Source organism: Embiotoca jacksoni, unplaced genomic scaffold (assembly GCF_022577435.1).
Source record: "Embiotoca jacksoni isolate LCO1_2020_lvr unplaced genomic scaffold, fEmbJac1.0.p SCAF_5, whole genome shotgun sequence".
NCBI classification, from domain to species: domain Eukaryota; kingdom Metazoa; phylum Chordata; class Actinopteri; family Embiotocidae; genus Embiotoca; species Embiotoca jacksoni.
Genome location: NW_027185403.1, coordinates 11,356,168 through 11,375,903, shown reverse-complemented (window position 1 = coordinate 11,375,903; position 19,736 = coordinate 11,356,168). Strand labels below are relative to the sequence as shown.

Here is a 19,736-nt window from a genome sequence, read left to right as displayed (position 1 = left end):
TCTTGTTGTTGTATGTGGTGGGTGCGTAAGCCCCGCAAAGCGAAGTATCAAACTGAAGTGTAACTCATCTTTAAATAAACTAAGCAGATCTGCAGGTGTCAAGAGGAACACCTAATCCCCTGGTGATTAACTTGCTTCATCATCAGAGACAGCATTGTTAATCAATAACACAGAGCGCGAAGTTAATGATGCATGAGTTGGGAAAGCACGTTGTCCATGTATGATGTTTGCTCAACCGACTATTTTTCTCCTGATTTAGAGATCAGCCCTGTTTGAGGTTATTAATCATTCTTGTTGTTTGAGGTTCTCCTCGTTTCTCGCGGAAGAGCAGGCGAAATCTGACACCTAGTGGTAAATGTTATGTGAATGCTGCAGACTATTTCTTTTCCTCAAGTCTGCTGTTTTCATCACGTTTTTGTAGCCTGGCAAGATTAAAGCCAGGGTATTACATGATTATTTCTTCCACCAGATAAGTCAGTGGAAGTGTATTTCGAACACGTATAGGGTGTAATCTGCTTGACTTGTGCAGAACATTCAGGGACTTAGGTGCTTTGCCAGCACTCGAGATCAAACATGTTGTGATTGAAAATGGGCTATCAGCGAGATCTTCTGAGATCCTCTTAACACAGCACGTACACACATTTACTTGCACACCCCACTAGCCACAGGCAATATCCCCCTCTCCATGGGAGAGCGGAGTGATGCCCCTGTTAATAATTAGCCCAGCTTCGGTTCTGTCATATCAGCAGTGCTCTCAACCAAATCTGCCATACCTGCTGACCTCAGATTTGTATCCATGGACTCAGAAGAGCAGAACTTAATAACTCCCTGGACAAAGATGTTACTTTCCAAACTGCTATGAGAGCTGGGAGACAGAGAGAGATAACAACTCTGTTAGTTGCGCAGGCAGCTGCACTGGAGCTGAGGCTTCTGCCTGTCAATGTTAACTCGAAATCTGGTGCAGCACTGAGCGGAGAGACAAGATATACGGAGACGCACAAGCACGTATGGACACACGCATGCAATCACTTATACGCACACATGGCGGTGGCTAAATCAGAGCTTTTTGGTAGAAAAAAAATAAATAAAAAAAGCCCTCCATGCTGCAGTTAATCCCCTATCCAGATGTGTAAGTCATGGGGAGGTTGCTGCCACTGCTGAGCCTGGGGATAAACCAAAGAGAGGCCACCGGGTCCCCATCCTGCCACTTAAAACACCTGCCAATGCCAATCTACGAGCTGCAGGTAGATAACCCAGATAGTCCTGTTCTGCCCCTCAGTGGGCTGCGTTATCCTGTGTTAATCTTACACAATGCCGTGGGATGCTTTTCAGTAAGCCATTATCTGTTTTTTAGATGAAGGGGATCATAACAATATGGCAGTTAATTATCTGTAGACATGTGATACTGTACATGCCTTTGACTGGTTAACTGGTATACTGTGACTGAAACAACAATAAACACTCCAAATGAAGACGGCAACTCTAATAGTGTACGTCTCTACTGCCACACGGCTGTCATCAAGACAAAAAGGAAAGAAAAAGTTTGATAAAAAAAAAAGCAACATTTTTAGTTCAATTGTATGCCACTACAATGGTGATGGGCATAGCTGGAGGCATTATGTTTTCAGATCGTCCGTTCTTGAGAATGGGATGTATCACAAACGTTTATTTAGTCCAAAGGATGAACTGAATAGATTTTGGCGATCCAACGTCGCTGCGACCCCACAAAACATGTTTGTGGCCATAACTCGGGAATTAATGTGCTGCCGTGATGACTTTTTATAATTATGACTTATGCATTTTACACGTGGAATAGGATAAAAGAATGAAGTGATGACATTTTATATTCAAAAGGTCAAAGGTCAACTTCACTCTGACATTATAATGTACTTCAAAAACACCTGGCCATTATTCAACACCATGTTTCAGGAAGGGAACAGGATATTTTGACCATATTTCACATTTAGTCAGATACTAACTTGGTGACACTAATCTTGGGCGTCCAGCTCAAAACTGCAGTGACTGTATAGATCTTTTGTGAGGTCAGGATGAGGACGCCCGTGACGCATCCGCCTTCCAAATGTGTAGCTTTATTATTGCCATTATTGATCAAGCATGTGAATACAAGTATTTCTTCAAAGTCTTCAGTATATATGGAGTCTGCAGAGATTTGGATGTAAACTGCAACTTGACTGGTTGGCGGAGGCGTACAACCATAAATAATTCTGGTTTTCTATTTTTGGACATTTTATAAAGACAAACAATACTTTTATTAAGAAAATAATCAAATGATCTGATAATTTACACTAAAAGTAACTGTTGATTACAGCCTTAACTTGTAAATTAATGTTAACATTAACAAAAGTATTACTTTTGCAAAACTGAATTTTGTAACATGTTGAGTAAGACAGTTCACTTCTTTGAAAAAATTAACCAGATTTAAAAAAAAAAAAAAAAAAAAAAAAAAAAAAAAAAAAAAATGCACAGAATAGCTTTAAAGAGTCAAATACTGAAATATGGGTTATGGTTTAAAATAAGACTGGGCATTACAGTTTGATGAACTCAGCAGCGGGTTTAGGAGTAAGCTTGATTTATGTGGTACAATATGACTGGGAAACAAACAGACATTTCACCCAAGGTGTGCCTTCGGTAAAAAAAAAAAAAAATGTTCTATCCGAAATGCATTTTAAAGAACTTACTCCACTGCGTTTTCATTTTTTACGTTAATTATATATGTACAGAACGTATGTGACGAAGCAGCTCTCCTTACTCATTTGTATCTCGGATCATTTGAAGCAGCTCATGTACTCATGTATAATGTCATATATTATACAACAAAATGTTCACCGTTTGTCCTCTATATGTCGGGTGTTCTTTTTTGTGTATTTGCATTTGATTTTTTTTCACTATGGTGGACAATACAGTTGTGTTCTTTCATCATTACACCGAGGCTGCCAATGACTGCAATCAATGTCTGAATGAATCTAGTGATTTCATTGCAAGTCATTTGCAGGCTTTCCTGTGAATCAATTAGCATCGTATTTGAAAAGGTATTCAAACAGCGTTGCCCATCTCCCGTCTCTGCTCTAACTGCCATCTGTGCCTTTCTGCTCCACCGCCCGACCACCACCTGTCAAAGCCCCATGTATGGCTGGTGTAGGTGAAAGCCTCAGGTGGTTGATTTATGCGAGTAAAGATGGCTTCATTCAACAGCATCACTTTATTGTCACTACACATTCAGTTGGTATGTTTACACCACTCACAGTACAGTGAAACGGCATCATCACAGGTGTCCTTCTGTTTACGTGCAATTGTCTGTGTGTGTGTGTGTGTGTGTGTGTGTGTGTGTGTGTGTGTGTGTGTGTGTGTGTGTGTGTGCTTACTTCTCTCTTTTTATACATTTTCTTCAACTCATAAATTCCTGGCTTGCATATTCTTGTTAATTATTATCTTCAATATTGTGTGTTTCCCTGTGTACATATATACATCGTATGTATTATATGTTTATGACTTCATAGCTTGACAGCAACTTTATTTTCCTACTTGGTTTCATTCATCACTTTAGTTCTTCAGTGGAGGACGACGGCATATCGGAGCCATCGGGACATTCCTTAAACACAGAGGAGTAAAGATAAAGCTCATATTCAGCTCATATTTTTGCATTTAATAAAACATTTTGTGGTTTCACTACAATACAATATATGCAGTGCTGCTTCAGAGGACCTGGGCATATAGAGGTAGCTTGAAAAGGAATAATTTCATTTTTTTTTTTTTTTTTTATCTTCAGTGTAGAAATACAACAAACACATAAAGCTCACCTTCACTCCGTCCAGCTCTGGCCTGCCTGGAAGGGATTTTTGTGAGGAAAAGGCCTGTTAGATGAGAGAGGAGAGATCTGATTAGTGATAAAAGAGGTGAGGGATGAAATACTGGGCAAGGATCAATGTCAGGCCGCTGCTCGCCTTCTTCGACTGCTGCATCTCCTCTGTGGATTTAGACCGGTTCTTCATGTGCTTCTGATGGGAGGTGGTGGTGGGACCCTAGAGAGAGGGGATGGAGGGTCGCATTAGACGGGATCTGAATGATTCAAACATTATAAGTATCAGGCTTTCACGCACTTCATTTGTCTTCTGCTCCATGGCTGACGTGGAGATTTTTGTTTTCCCCAGGAGAAATTCAGCGCCGATGCAGGTTTAGGATGGATCACCGTGTTCTTCTGCCAACTCTGGCTGTACAACTATAAAGTTAGGAGAAAGAAAAAGAGAAACGTTGTAACCACAACAAAGAGTAAGATTAAGTATCATCTTCTCAGAATGTAAGTACTGGTGAAAAGCCACTGACCAAATTAATTTTATTTTTATCTAAGTATAAACAAAAAGTTAAACTCCCTAATTTATCCTGGGTCTGATGTTCACAGGCTTGCTGGGGAGTGTGCAGTTATAGGCTCTTTCCACTAGATGGCATCTCTGACTCGGGGATCAACTGTTGCTAACATCGAGTGACTGTCCTCCTGGGATTTACCCTGATTTTGGTGCTAAATGTCTCATTGGGATGCCCATACTGTTGATCCAACTACTGGTTTTATTTTAATTTGTGGAGACAAAAAGAAAAATATACGTGATTCTCCTGACTGCAAGTTAATTGGATTTTAAAAGTTTTAGCTTTCATCCCATTGGCAGAAACGAGCACTATTTTAAGTGGTCACTGCTTGATGACTTTGCTTCTGATTGTGTTTCTTTGCACAACAATTCATCAAAGATGAAGATATTTGTAACTGACTGTTAAAAAAAAAAAAAAAAAAAAAAAAAGAGTCCAAACAGCTTATATCATTAAAAAAAAAAAATTCAATATTATTTGTTCAAAGAAGAGGAGGAAGAATATTCATCATGATGATGATGATAAAGCTCGAAACACACACAGTTAGAGCGATGCAGGACAAACAATGACTCCTGGAGAACTGAGAGGTCACAGTGAATAGCAGGCAACAGTTACAGCCACAGCTGGCACCAGGGGCCTCGGTGGCCGGGGACAAAACACCCGTGTCTGGGTCAACGCCCAACAGACCGATTCTTACAGTCCAACATCTCCGTGCTCCTGTCGATGTCTGTTTCAGTCTGTCAGACACGCAGACAAAATTTTAATGGCAGGGACGGATTTGAAGATGTCAAATGATGTCGTTTATCTTCAAGGAATCATGTGTTTTTGAGTGCTTTGGGTGTGAGGGTTCACTCCTGAACTTGGAAAGCAGTTTAACAAAAACAAAATAAAACGAAAGGCCCGGTTACTTTCTCTTTCCCAAGCTTTTGGCTACATCTTTGTTTTGTCACAAGTGGAAACACGTAATGAGCTCTTGTTGTCCAGAACTTCTTCCATCTGTTGAGGAAGTCCACAAGATGTTACTGAAACACCATGAAAGCAGGTCCTGTGCTGTTGAATTAATTTGTTAAAGTCTTCTCACAATTATGATTCATTTAATGCGATAAACTAATAATTTTGTACTCCTGAAAATTGTCAATGAATAAATATGACTTTTGCTAAGATGTGTTTGGCATTCTTTTTAAAAGGTTTGTTTTTGAGTATTAAATATGACAAAGAAACCTGAAAGGAGCTGAAAGGCTCTGGCCTAGACTTCATGTTTTATATTCCTCTATCGCATCAAATGACCAGGGCTAATAAGACACAATCTGTAATCTTCAGGTATTCTTTAGTAAAAGTTTAAAACAATAGCCAAAATTTATTTATCAGGAATGTGTCAATATGATTTGATTGACAAATGTCAAATAACCAATAGTTTTTTGCAAAGAAGTGAGACGTCACCTCTGTCAAACTGACCGACTTCAAACCAGTGAGAAAAGCAGATGGAAAAAAAAATTTCATCTGAAATGATTTCTTCGTAAAGATCTGCTTTTGCAATGTCGACGAGTCTCTTAACATTAGATCAGATTTAAAAAAAAGTCTGAACCTCTGCCACTCTGAGCTCCAGTTCAACCCGCTGCTCTACAGAAAGCATTCAGCCCAGGGCTCATAAAGAATGAATGGGAGCTGATCGACAGGAACTCACTCACCCACTGTGACGCCTGACAACAGTGGTCATGGTAGCACCGCATTTGATGCTGCGGGGAACTCCATTACAAAGTCCCGCTTGGAGTGGAATATGCAATATTCATCAAGGGCAAAATTCACTCATACAACTGAATAATCTGCACCGGAACAATCAAGGCAGTGGAGTGTTCCCAGAGTCTTTCATACCAGGTCTATTACCACATACATGTTGGTTGACTTCGCTCACCCAGGGGTATACAAGGGCCGCTGAACTCCCTGCACTTACTCTAAAATGTGCACTACAGCCCCCTGAGGGACAGAGGAGGATAATCTCAGCCTTGACGGCAGGGCAGGCATTCAGTGAGTCCTGAGTGCTCTCTCTGACCAGCTCACCGAGGGAAATGAACTAAATGAGAATGATTTGCTTGCTTTTGCCTCACTCTGGCCGTCCCCCACTTTCCTCTGTCACTGTCTGTTCGTCTCTGTGCAGACAAGGAATCCCTCCACCGTAGATGCGGGACGGGGACAGAGGAACGTATCGGCTGAAGCAAGAGTTCATTCCCTTTGTGGCTGGAGTGGAAAAGCCCCGTGGCTTTGAGAAACACTTCTCCATCCATTAATCCACATGAGCAAGCCAACAACAGCCAAGGCGACACATTCACGTATTACATATTACACGTCTTTGTGATATGGATGCAAATACACATCCGTACTGACAACATCACTTTGACTGAGACACTGCAAGAGAGGGAAGGTAAAGGAAAGTAGAAATGTTTAAATGACAGAGTGCTTAGCTTTTACAATCCCCACTAAAATGCTGATGTTACAATCTGCATTACATAAGAACCGAAATACTGGCAGAGCGAGATTGGCTGTTTTTTGTTTTTTTTAATGTTGGGTCAACATTAATTAACTCCCCAACTGAGAAACAGGTGACAAGAACTCCTCAAGCCTAACTTGTGTGCGAGTTTTACAAGACCACAAAAGAGATTGAAAAGAAGACTACAGTAAAGTAGCCTCTAACATCACTCCTGCACATTCGCCAAATGACTGCCTGCTGGAGACACAACCGGTGATCACTGTTCATTCATTGATTCATCGAACAGTGATGACACAGAGCCATATTCAACCAGATTCGACTCATTTGGGTGAACCAAACCAGTCCAGAGGGAGAAATTAGTGCCTTATTCTGACACACCAGTGCTGGAGAACACGCTGACCACAGAACCTCACATGCTCAGGATATGTGTAATTACACGGGCAGGTCTGCCACATACATGCACAGAGAGCATCGAAGTCAGCACGAGGGCAGTAATTCTCCCGGGAGCCGAGTAAAAGGCACATAAAGACAGCTCATAGTGTCAAGGACATTATGTCCTGTAATTGATGATGATGGGCCGTCTGTTCTGCCTCGTTCAGGTGTGACATACACGCACCCCCATCTCACCCGAGCTGGGTGAATTTAGTCAGCAGTCACAGCTTCTCCCCATCTGACTCACAGCTGAGCAAGGTGTATCTCACCTGAGATCTGAGTGAGTGTTAAAGAACCACTATTATGTTCCAACACACTGAGGACAGACTCCGTCCTTCACCGGCAGAGCACAATCGGTACATAGTAATGTGCATGCATTGATCTGATGGACGGGTTTTCTTGTACAGCACTTATGTATTCCTCAGTAGGACTCTCAAAGGCACAGCGAGGATCGTTCAGAGCTTCGCGTAACAGGACTGAAAATAAGCACTTTCAGGCACTCAAAACCTCTTTCTTATTCATCCCAACGCAGAATGGACCAATTCACGAAAGAGGAGCTCAAACTGAAAGCAGTCGATAACAAAACGGAGGTAGCAAAAGGCATCCTCTCAGTCCGAATGAAAATGTGAGCTTTTCCATGAATGGGGAGATGAAGAGGTTTATCACGAGGCGGCACAAGATATTTCATCAAGCACAGCGAGGCGCAGTGACAGAAGGGAGGGGAGGATGAATGACGAGAGTGACAGGGGGAGAAAGGGCAAGCAAAAAAAAAAAAAAAAAAACCAACATCTATTGACTGAACAACCACAGCGCTCCCCCTCCCAGAAAAGAATTTAACGAAATGCTTCGAGTAAACTCGGACACTCACCTCCTTTTTTTCCTTCCCTCAGTAGAGCAGACGTGCGGTGGAGTAAATGGCACTCCTCATCTCACTGCTGCTACGGTGTCTGCGAGAGAACACTCCTCTCTGCCCATTCATAGATCCGCCGACGCACCACTCGCGCATGGATGGAGACGCGAGACACGACACACACACAAACACACACAACACAACACCAGGTGTGCCACTCATTGCTTTGTATGCTAATGTCTCCGGCCTGGCAGTGGGAATCTGTGTGTGCGACAAACACGTATCACAGACTGCAAATTATTGTAGCTCCACTCATTATCTCAGGACAATTACTTCAGTGAAAATCACATCTACAAAGACAACAACACTGGCTGAATGAGATGCTTTCCCGCACCACGTGCCGCCACGCGCTCTGAAATATTCACATCTGCCATCTATGACTCATCCAATTCGTTTTGTAACCCATACAATAGCCAAATACATTGTCATCCTTGCACGGCCCCTTAACTGGTAATCAACTTACAGCAACAAGTCTGGAGGCAGATAAAACGGGTCATTGGCTACAAACCCATCCCAAGAGCCAATCATAGCACCGCAGTGATTCCTGTCACTGTGCAAAAGTGACATCATTACATGACAGCATTGTAGAGGGAGTTTTCCTCCGAAAGGTAGTTACAGTTGACACAGATACAGACCACACTTGCTTTAAACTGCATGAGCCGCAAAGACAGACCGCCAGGGTTGTGAGGTCTGGCTGCACTCGTATGAAACCAAATCACGTAGCACATGTCAGGCCACAAACTACAAACTACCCTGTGTGATGCCCCACCCCCCCCCAAAAAAAAAATTTGGCGAGTTCAAAGCCGAAATGTCTTTTCCCCACATCAAATGCAGACCGAAAGGATTACATTTAATCAGAAAACACTTTAATTCAACAGATTCACCCTGTGGAATATTTTTCTTGATCACAGCAACTGTCTCACTCTCTGTAATATCACATTAGTAAGTAATGCTCTGGACCCCGAGATGTGGTCTGACGGGACAGGAACACGGGACTTAACCAGGGGCTTCTCAAAGTGTCATCACAGCAAACTAAATGCACTTTTAAGTGCCAGAAACACACTTTTGAAAAAAGCAAGCAAGCACGCAAATGTAAAAAAAAAAAAATAGTTATTTAAAATATTCAAAACTAATATACACAAAATATTTAATAAAGTAAGTTGAAATAAAGAAATCACAATAGTGCAAAACACTTTAAGAACCCCGTCTGGACAGTCACCAGTTCCCGTGAAACATGTTTTAGGTTAGAGTTCAAAGAAAAACACAACTGAAAAGTGAGGTGTGATAAAGAGAAGCAAAGTGAACATTAATCAAACTCTACAGCATTAAACATCAAGAAGAAATTCATAGCAAACATTCTTCCATGAGGATGTGTAGTGTTTTGAAGCGACACTATAAATCCTTGCCATGATCTTTTGTCTTCTTTAGATATTGCCTTAAATGGCCAATTATCAGCAGCAGAGATGATACCTCACTGCTGTCTCGGAGCTTATATGTGAACAACTTTAAAAAGTGCTTTTGGACCAATAATGAGTTTCTGTCTGTTGACATGATTCACAACACATTGATCATGTCTTCATCTGTCCCACAAAAACAAATGTCTTTCAAACTGCCGTTTCCCTCACGTCTTTGGACTGCGATTCAGTAGAATCAGGGTTTTTCTCCGCTGCTCCAGCTGAAGTTAATGACGTCGTGTCCAACTCTGCTTTGGAGTCAGCGGTGGAGGAGGAGCTGGTTGTACCGGGCTGGTCTATGTCCTGTCCCTGGTCTGAGGGAAGTTGCAGGAACGTAGGAACCTCCAGCTGCTCTTTGGTCAGAAGGCCTCGCTGGTCATCCACCCTGCTGCATTGAGCCCTCGTCAGCATGTCCAGTAACCCTAAAGCAGACAAAAACGCTCATTCATTCTGGCATTTCTTTCAGAAAAAAAATAATAAATAAAAAGAACTATTTTAATCTGACTAAGTTACCCACATTTTGCAGCTGACAGTATGTCGGCAACACTTAGTCTCCCGGATAAATAGTTTTAATAATAGATAATATTGTAAAACATGTCCGAAAATATGTCCTGAATAAAGAGTTATCCCGGAATCTCTGTCCAGGCTAGATATTATGGTTTGGACGATATAGATAAAATATTCTATCGTACAACTTTATGATTCAAAAGCGATGTACACTGTGATGCAGAATATTTTCTGGAAATATATTTGAACACTTTTTTTTTTTTTTACTCACTACTCTTGAGTTGAACCTTGACTTGATAATTTGATTCCGTTTACAGACAAAAATCCAACATTTCACCATAGACTTTCTGTTATACACTAAATGACACGTAACACTCTCTGATGGCTGTTAAATCATACAACTACGAGTTGACATGTCGCCCAATGATAGTAGATACTGCAGAGTCGTCCTACCGTCCATGTCACGGTTCTTATTGGGCTTGGGATGAGTCCTAGCTCTGTCGGTCTGCTGCGATGATCGAGCCTCCAGACCTGCACTTCCTGCTCCTGCCTAAGACCAAAATAGATTCCAACATTATCAATATCTGAATCCAGGTTTCACAGAATTCCCACTAACATTGTATATGACTATAGATATACAATGCATATATATGTATGACTGTAGATATACAATGCATACATAAATACATAAAATTATATTATATAATCTATACAACAGCTAAAGCAGAAAAAGACATCATGCTGACATGCTCTTAATACGTTCTAACTAAATAAAAATATCATGAAAATTAAAGACCAAAGATGTTCATTCATAGCCTGGGTTTTCAAATCAAAACTAATTATATTTACATAAAAATATCTCGCAAGCTCAGTAACTGGCAAAACTCTGTAATTTATATTTATCATTCCCACACACACAAAAAACTTTGTACGGTTGTCAGTGTCATACAGATACAATCGAGTTTCTTCATGGCAACATGTTTTGTTGTCAGTTTCTACTGACATTGATACTGACCTGTGTGGCTACAGAAGAAGCACCACCTCTGGAAGTGTTGGTTTGGTCTTTACCTGCATCAACACACAGACGGATATCAGTTTCTAACCTCAAATAGACAAGTAGTCAGTGAGCAGCTGACGATGCTTCAGAACTTTAACTTCCCTATTGTGTTTAACACCGACATCAGCCACACAAAAATATTCTCGACAAGAATTAAACTGGTCCTCCTGGGATACAACCACTCCGATCAAGTCTACCACACTCTTCCTAAATGCAGTGAATGGAGCTGAGGCAGAGTTCACTGATCCAAAGTGAAGTTGGGTCTGGTCTCTTAGCAGTTGGAAAACGAGGTGAGAGAAGTGAAAGTGGCACAGCACTCAACAAACCAAATGGACTCGGACGTTTCAGCCCCACAGAAAAGAATGAAGAGACGGAGAGAAACACACACAAGTAGGGAAAGAGGAGGATGCATACAGCGACGCAGGAAAAACCAGGGCAGTAAAGTGGACAGTGAAATGAAGAACGCTTTCTGAGACGCATTAAGAAACAATTAAATGAAGGAGGCAGCAGAGGAGAACACACGAAGCAGTCGAAGGATCACCGATTAGATCGACCAACAGCTGATTGAGAGCTAAAATGTGCCTCTAGCCGATTTGACTGAACTTTGATTTCAGTTTCTTGTCATCCTGTGGCTGAATGTGCTTTTCAGGGAGCCGTGTCTTGATGTAATTTAAATGTTGCAATCATAACTCGGCCTGGTTCACATTTAACGCAATCACTGGGGGTTTTAAAGGAGGTCAAGCATATTAACCTTTGATTTTGTCGAGTCGTAGCTTCTTATTGGCCAGTCTGAACACATTGCCGCTCATGTTCACAGGCTCGTCACTTCCAACCTACAATGGACAAGAAAATAAAAGACGAAGGACACGGGCAGACACACAATCAGTCGCAGTTTTGTGGGGACGAAGCATCAATACCCCGCGGAAGACGGATCTTGCATAACCCAGAGAAAACACACATTACTGCATCAGAGATGGTGTGATTTCATCACTTATTACAGTAACAAAGTAGTGTGACACATTCAATTTTGAGTAATCACATTAAAACTACAGAATCTAAATAAATATTAACGTGATCACTGACTCGCTAACTGTTGCCCAGCAATAGTTGCTGTAAGTAGGCGAGGCAGACGAGTGCTGACAGGACATGATCAGAATATTTAATGTAGTATTTTTTTTTTTTTTTTTTTAAATGTCAGCAATTTCAAGTATGCACTTTGAAAAACAGAGGTGATGAGTAATCTTCCCCATTACTAAAATGTGACGTTAACAATTTCACACCTGCTTTCTTCACCGTTTTTTTTTTTCCAGGCATTTTCAGGTTTCAGAAATTAATGCAAAATTCATTGGTGGTATAATTGAACTAATCAATCATTTCTTTACAATTGAGAGATATGAATAAATGATCATTTACTTACACAGGCTACATATTAGAGCACCGTTCATGTGTGTCACACACTCACACACACACACACACACACACACACTCACCATGGTGACCAAGGCCTCTTGCGGCTTGAGGTGGTGCTTCTGCATCACTACAGAGAGGGCGTCCTGCAGAGTCTTACAAGACTTCGCCATGATCCCCACCGTCTTACCAGTGAAGGCAATCTCCAGCCTGAACGAAAACATGCATTTTAATAGCCCCCCTCACACAGTGAATCAAACCGATTATGCAGCAGAGAAGCATCACTGTCACGCAAAGTCTGTCGTCAAAAATACCAACCAACCAAATTAAATATTAGCAGGAAATCCAAATTTGATGTCATTTGATGACTAAAATGATTTCTGACCAGAGAGCCAGACTGTATGTCTCATGTAGCACAAGGACTTCTCTCTAATATGGTGAGACGTGCCACTTTGTATTGGGGGTGTGAAAGTCTGCTAGGGTGACATTGACAGAGGAAAAAAAAAAAAGGAAATGACTCACGCAAATGTCACCCTGAGCTCAAGAGAGACTTGCTGATCTCTCAGTACGGAGCAGTCCTGTTCCAGCGATAAAGGTTGCTGTAGAGAGAGCAATAGTGTATCAGACTGAAAGAAAGAAGAGCGACTTTGTTTTAAGTGTCAGCATCGACAGGAGATCATTTAAAAGAAGTTTCAGAAATAAAGACGCTGAGGCAGTGAGAGAATGTTTGAACAGGAAGAGGGAAGTCATCTCTCGTACTTCCTGTTGCGAAACAGTGTGGCGGACCAGGTGTTTTTCAACAGCTTGGTTTAAAGCTGCAGCTGGTGCTGTACAGTGCTTACCTTGTCGTTGCCCTGTAGGTAAATGATGACATCTTTCAGTGGAAAGCCTCTCTTCTCACACAGGCTAGCCAGCATGTCTTTGATCAGAAGGCCATTACGTGTGGGGGCCAAGGAGGCACTGCCATCGGGTAGGTAGACACAGCAGTAGCCCCCCTCCACACCTATACGACTCCCACCTCCACCACCCTGCTCGAGAGAGCGGGGACTCGACCGGCCATTCTACATCCACATAGAAAAGCGAAAAGAGGTCCCAAGAGTGAATAATATACTTCAAAACTATAGTTAGTCACTTTATGATAGAGGTTGTTATAAAGGCGAGATTTGTCACCTTGATGACTACATTCATTCTTGTTTGTCTCCAATCACAAAAACTTCAAATTCACATTGATTTCCCTTAAGCCCAGTCAGCTGTTTTGCCACAAATGTACTGACCTCTATCTGCCTGTGGAGGGAGCCAAGCTCCACACTGCTGGTCGATTTGACCGACATATAGTTCTCTTTCTTGGGGTCTGAAGCACGGATGTTGGATGCATCTATTGTTATTGACGGGACGAGAAACAGAGAAACAGATATAACGAGAGAGACGTAGAGAAACTAGAACATAAAATCACGGAATTTTCATCAAGGTTTAAGAGAAGCACAGATCTGCCCTTCAACAGGCACCGACCTCCCCAGGATCCTCTCTTCTGTTGCTGCACCACTGAGGCACTTTCACCACCTGGCAAGCTGTTAGAGTCTGACCTCTGGCTCTGTTGGAGGCAGTGACGCAATGAATGCCATTAGAGCAAAAGTCAAACAAGATCCCCATGTTTTTCCCTTCGCTTCTTCTCAGTCCATCTACCTTCTTGTCACTCGAGGGACTTCTGGTGACCACGTCCTCCCAGGATCCCATGCGCACAGGCTCCGTGGAGAGCTTGGGGAGAAGTTTGCCTTCCACACTTGCCACGGTGCAGCTCTGGTAGAGAGGAGAGCGTACAAAGCGCCTGTAGCTGTCCATCTTCATCAGCTTAAATATCTGACACAAAGCAGGGAAGGTGGAGCATAGAGTCATCTAAAGCACCAACAGTGAAATCCTGTATTACTGCGCTGACATGGGAGCGTGGACTCATCACAGACCTGTGCTTGAGCTTTGTTAAACATGTCAGGCGTGGGCCCTTTCAGGTCCCTCTCCTCCGTTTTGGCCGAGTCATCGATGTTGACCGAGTAGGGAGCACTGTCAGACAGGTAGGTGTTGTAGATGGAGGCAGCTGCAGCTTTCAGCTGGGAACAACAGCAGCTCCATCAGACTGAATCACCCTGAAGATTAACTATGACCTAAACTTTGTTTCCTAATTATTGTTTACAAGCTGTTGAGACATCAGCAAGAATAGACACTGAATTAATTTCCCTAAGGAGTTCATCTGAGTATTTTGCTTTCAGTAGCCATTTGAGAAAGCAGTCAGTGTGTTTAAAGCTATTAACTGACTTGATGTCTTTTCCTTGTCAAGTACACTTCTGGGAGGAAGAATTAAATCAACCCTTTCTAAGCATCTACACAGCAAGTCATACAAGTTGTTCAGGGCAATGCATTTTCCAGAGAGATGAGCACCCACAGAAACAAGGCTGATGAGTAGACACATATCAGTTGTTAGTTTCTTTCCTTCCTTGTTCAATTAGCATCAGAATTGCTTCAATAAAATGGCTGAAAAGCACTTCTTCCATCACTGAAATCGACAGGAAAATTAGCAATTTATGTTCATGCTACATAAAGCTTGGTAACTGACTAAAACATTACTGGCTTATGGACATATTGCTGTGTAGTAGCTGCAGACCACTACTTACTGTAAACATCTAAAACTACAAATAAGACTGGGCCAAAACTTAATATATGGCAAGACCATTTATAAAATTCTAGGAGGACTTTTAATTTGAAAAGGATGCTGGAAGTCATGGCATTCAGCCAAACCTTGGTGTGACTTTATCACTCAGTAATGGGCATTTGCGTTTATAGGGCTGGCCCTTCTGTTGTGGTCCAGCTGAAAATAAGTTTCAGGGCAATTCCAATGACATATTCATTTAAACAAACTATAAAAAGAGTTTAAGGTCACATACACAACAGCATAATATAAATCATACATGTAAAAAGGTAGAAAAGTCCCATCATACCTCATCCAAGGAAGTGGCTGGAATCTTCCTGAACTTCTCACAAGCCTGCCAGAATAAAATGTTCTCCGCACTCACCTCAGACCTCAAGAAGGCCTGTAAACAAACAAACACACTGTAACACATAAGGCACACTTACTGAGATCATTAGAAAACATCAGCTCTTGAATTATTCCTAAATCTAGTAAAAAAAAACGACAGCAACACACCACTGTGTGCGTGTTGAGTGTCTCACCGTAAAGTAGCGGACACCGCAGAGGTCTTCCAACAGCTTCTCAAATGAGACGGCCCAGCTCAGCACACTGTTGGCGGGGCCGGTCTCACCGCCTGGAGACCCAGGAAGACTTGAGCTGCTGCCTCCACAGCCCCGTGCCGACATGTTCAACTCTACAACGTATTCAGACACAAACACGCCCCTTCATCAGCACAGAAAAGCATGACTGAGAAGGAAACAGAATCAAATATATTCATGCACAGACATGCTCAGATTGTAGAACTGTGAGAAGTACAGGATTGGCGGTGTGCGTGTTGACGTTTCATGCTCACCTCCATCTGACACGGCCTGGCTCTGTGAACAGAGAGATACAAGTCGGAGAACTTTACAACAACAACAAACTCACTAAAAAACAAACTAAAATCCAGAAGTTGATAATACAGAAAACTCTTCACCGAGGCTGTAAGGGACTCGTTGTTTACAATGTCGATGCATTTCTGTAGCAGCTGAGAAATTAATCACTTGACTGACTCAAACGACCAAAAATAATGAATGGATGAGTGTATTCAAATTCATATCTGTTGTCCCAGATTGCAGAGTCAAAAGAAAACCACTGATTAAAAGTTAACTGACAACATTTGGACAAAATAGTGGAGATTTTCAGTCCATTTCAATTTTACACCAACAGTGTACCGTAAATAGTCACAACACACATGCATGCAGGCGTACATGTAGGAAGTGAAAAGCGAACAACGGCTGCATGTTTTTTGGTTTTTTTACTCCGTGTAGTGCAATCAGCCGAGGCTGTTTTCACAGGAAGTGGTTTCAACACCGATGACAATATCTCTCATTCAGCTTTCAGAGCTCACAAAATCTTCACCTTATAAAAAGCTCCTTCTGTTTCCATTTAGACACTATCATTGACTGCATCCTGTAGACTATTTGCACACAGACCTGAGCTGCCAACTGTGTTTGCATGTAACCCAGGTATCAAGATAACAACACGTTGATCCAAGAATGTACAAACAGAAAAGTTCCTGGTCAAGAATCCAGTTATGTGGAAATACTGTTTAAACGGGGAGAGGTTGGATGGCAGCACAGCGGCTCTGGGTTTTAATCTATAACCACTCCTGCTTAGAGTTCACATGCTCTTCTGTCTGGGTTTCCTCCCACAGTCCACAGACATGCCGGTACCAAATCTAAAATTTCACAGAGATGCGAGTGTGAGCAAGTCTGTCTATCAATGTAGGGTAATTCTGTGTGCGACGACCAGCTCAGAGAGTCTGTAGTAAACCTGTAGTAAAGGTCATCAATATTGTCACCAGTAATGGTCACTCACACTTTCATTGACTTTTAGGTAAATGTAAGAAAAAGGAGTTCGAGTTGTTTGATGTCTATCAGAAACCAGCAACCAAACTTTGATCATATATTTCGTTGCAAGAGCAGTAGGAAATGAGCAACATCTAGTCGCCTACAGTTATTTTAAGTTTTTTTCTTTTAAATATTTACAAAAAAAAAAAGCAGAAGTAACAGTTAATGAAAAGTGTTTATATTTTTCTCTTTAACCTAATTTACACAGCAATTTGAGCTGGAGGTTTGTTTTCAGTTACATTCCTGCAGTATGCGTGATAACCTGCAACTTCCTCGTTTTTGATGCTACAAAATAAGAGCAGGAAACTAGAGGGATGGTGGTCACATTTGTTTTGACACTGCAGAATTTAAAATGACCCAACTAGCCAATCATACTGCCGTTTGCACGGAGTCTCGTTTGTGTGTTGGTGCCTATTAAAAATTACACGACTAAAGTCTTCGATTTCTTGTTCTGCTGTGTAAATTCTGGCTTAAAAAACACAAACAAGTGTCAAGAAATAGATTTCCCAGGCTTAAGCCAGGACAGCAGGAAGTCAACAGAAGAGGCGAGACACACTTCATCCATAGCTTGTAAAAAATTGTAATGAAAACAAATGATTCAACACCATCTTACTTACACACCTTTCAGTCTCTTAAACTGCATTTGGGGATTCTCCAAAACCATTTTAAGCCAATAAGAAATAAATGTGCAAACAGGCTGTGAGAGTTAATGCAGCAAATAATGGGTGTGCTTCAATTCACACAAAATGCAAAGCAAAGATAGACTGTTTAAAACTAAAGCAACACCCACAATCTTTCCGCTTCAATAAAAACAACATGTATAGATACACTTTCACACCTTTTGCAGTGCTGAACCATTTCAAGAAATATTATGGTCTTGCGCAGAGTAAATTGAAGCCAACTCAGCCTACACATGACAGACTGGCCAACAGGCATGGCTTGGTATCTGCTTCTGGCTCCGGAAAAGGCCCGGCCTGTTTTCAGTAGCAACCAACTGAAGCCACTCAGCCTGATTGGTTCTGGCATTGCCGAGGACTAGAGACAGACGACACAAGCCAACACGAGATAACTGCTCCACCGCACTCTTGATACTTAGGACTGGATGTCATCTTTATAGCACAGTTAAAAAGCTGACTGAAAGAATTTATTCCGAGGTTACAAATTGGAACGTACTCAACACACCCAACTCCAAAATATTCTATTTAAATAGACCTATGCTCACTATGTAAAAGGGGATAAAGCTTCTTGTACGATACATCACAACAGCAAACCATTGGATGCACAGGAAAGCTGCAGAGCCAAATCAAACCCAACAACAGTAGTGCCAACTCACCATCTGGCCAACAGGAATCCCGAAAGCATTGCAGTTCTTCGCCATGATGGCCCAGACACCAGACACCAAAGCCCTTCAGTCTCGCTCGATGTGCACACTGTCAAGAGACACAGCAGAGTGCTCCACCCAAACGTGAAGCACAAACTCAAAAAAAAACTCATCACTTGGGTCTTCCTGTCACTTCCTGCCTGGAAGGGAAGTCTTGCCATAGCAACAAACCACAAAAGAGGAAGTATGGTTACTATGATCAAACTGTTCTCACGTCTTGAGAAACACTATGATGTGGGAACACAGACATTCACGCTCACTCTGCTTTTGATGTAGACTACAGTCACTGTAAAAGTTACTTATCGCAGCGTTCAACCATTATGCACCGTGGATAGGAGTTTTGCACCTACAGTGATGGACATGAGGTTTTTCAAGCATGTGTCATAGTTTTCTCTAAACTAAATAAATAAATAAATAAAAAAATAAAGCCGGTGAAGATTTCCTTTAATGGGGTTAAAATTGGAAAACAAAAAAAGGTCAAATTCATGCTTTCAAACATGGATACAAATCTACAACATGTGGCAGTAATTTTAACTTTATGATGATTATAGGCTCTCTGTTAAAGCATACATTCTTACACCGGTCTGGATCATTTAAAAACAAAAGTTATGGAGCACATTTGTTCGAAGCGTTGCGCACAGAAGACAAAAAAGCACATCGAGTATGAAAAGTGTCATGTCCAAGTGTCCACCAGGGGGCGCTATGACTATGAGCAAATTTTTACCATACAGGTGTCTTCAGTCCGGGACAGTTCTCATACCTGTAACATTTGGAGAAGGTCACAGTCCACGTACATGAGATTTAAAGCAACTTGGAGTTTCATGGCAAGACGCTCAAAATGGCCACCACGGGCACACCCATCGACGAAAACGAATTAATTTTGGACAACTTTTCATCCCAAACGTGGTTAAAGAGTGAACCGACTCCATTTTAAGTCAACGTAGCTTCCGGGGGCGGGAGACACGCGCGTACCAATTTCAAATGAGTTTTTGAATATGATAAAGCCTCCAAAAAAATGCAGTTCATTCGGTGCTCGGGCCCTAATGAGAACTACGCTACACAAATTAAATGAACCAAAGATAGATTCTCAAGTAACCTGCGAAGTAACTCACGGACGCGCCGGTCGGCCTGGTTGCGATTGTCCTACCTTGTCGTCC

General features: G+C 41.8%; 1 protein-coding gene and 1 long non-coding RNA gene across 2 annotated transcripts; both read right to left on the bottom strand.

Moving 5' to 3' along the window:
• Positions 1–3,201: 3,201 nt before the first annotated feature.
• On the bottom strand, positions 3,202–8,779 carry LOC138211251 (uncharacterized). The gene is made up of 5 exons (XR_011179316.1): positions 8,163–8,779; positions 4,119–4,237; positions 3,963–4,040; positions 3,819–3,872; positions 3,202–3,610 (listed from the first exon to the last, which is right to left on the bottom strand). It is a non-coding gene; the product is annotated as an uncharacterized lncRNA (long non-coding RNA).
• A 274-nt stretch (positions 8,780–9,053) lies between these two features.
• rgs14b (regulator of G protein signaling 14b) lies at positions 9,054–18,666 on the bottom strand. Its single transcript, XM_069171843.1, has 15 exons — positions 18,532–18,666; positions 16,160–16,181; positions 15,849–16,000; positions 15,617–15,709; positions 14,588–14,731; positions 14,313–14,486; positions 14,139–14,220; positions 13,904–14,004; positions 13,472–13,690; positions 13,152–13,228; positions 12,713–12,839; positions 11,974–12,055; positions 11,181–11,233; positions 10,619–10,715; positions 9,054–10,080 (listed from the first exon to the last, which is right to left on the bottom strand). Exons 1-15 carry the CDS (start codon positions 18,574–18,576, stop codon positions 9,809–9,811), a joined length of 1,740 nt encoding a protein of 579 aa, XP_069027944.1. The 5' UTR covers positions 18,577–18,666; the 3' UTR covers positions 9,054–9,808.
• Positions 18,667–19,736: the final 1,070 nt, after the last annotated feature.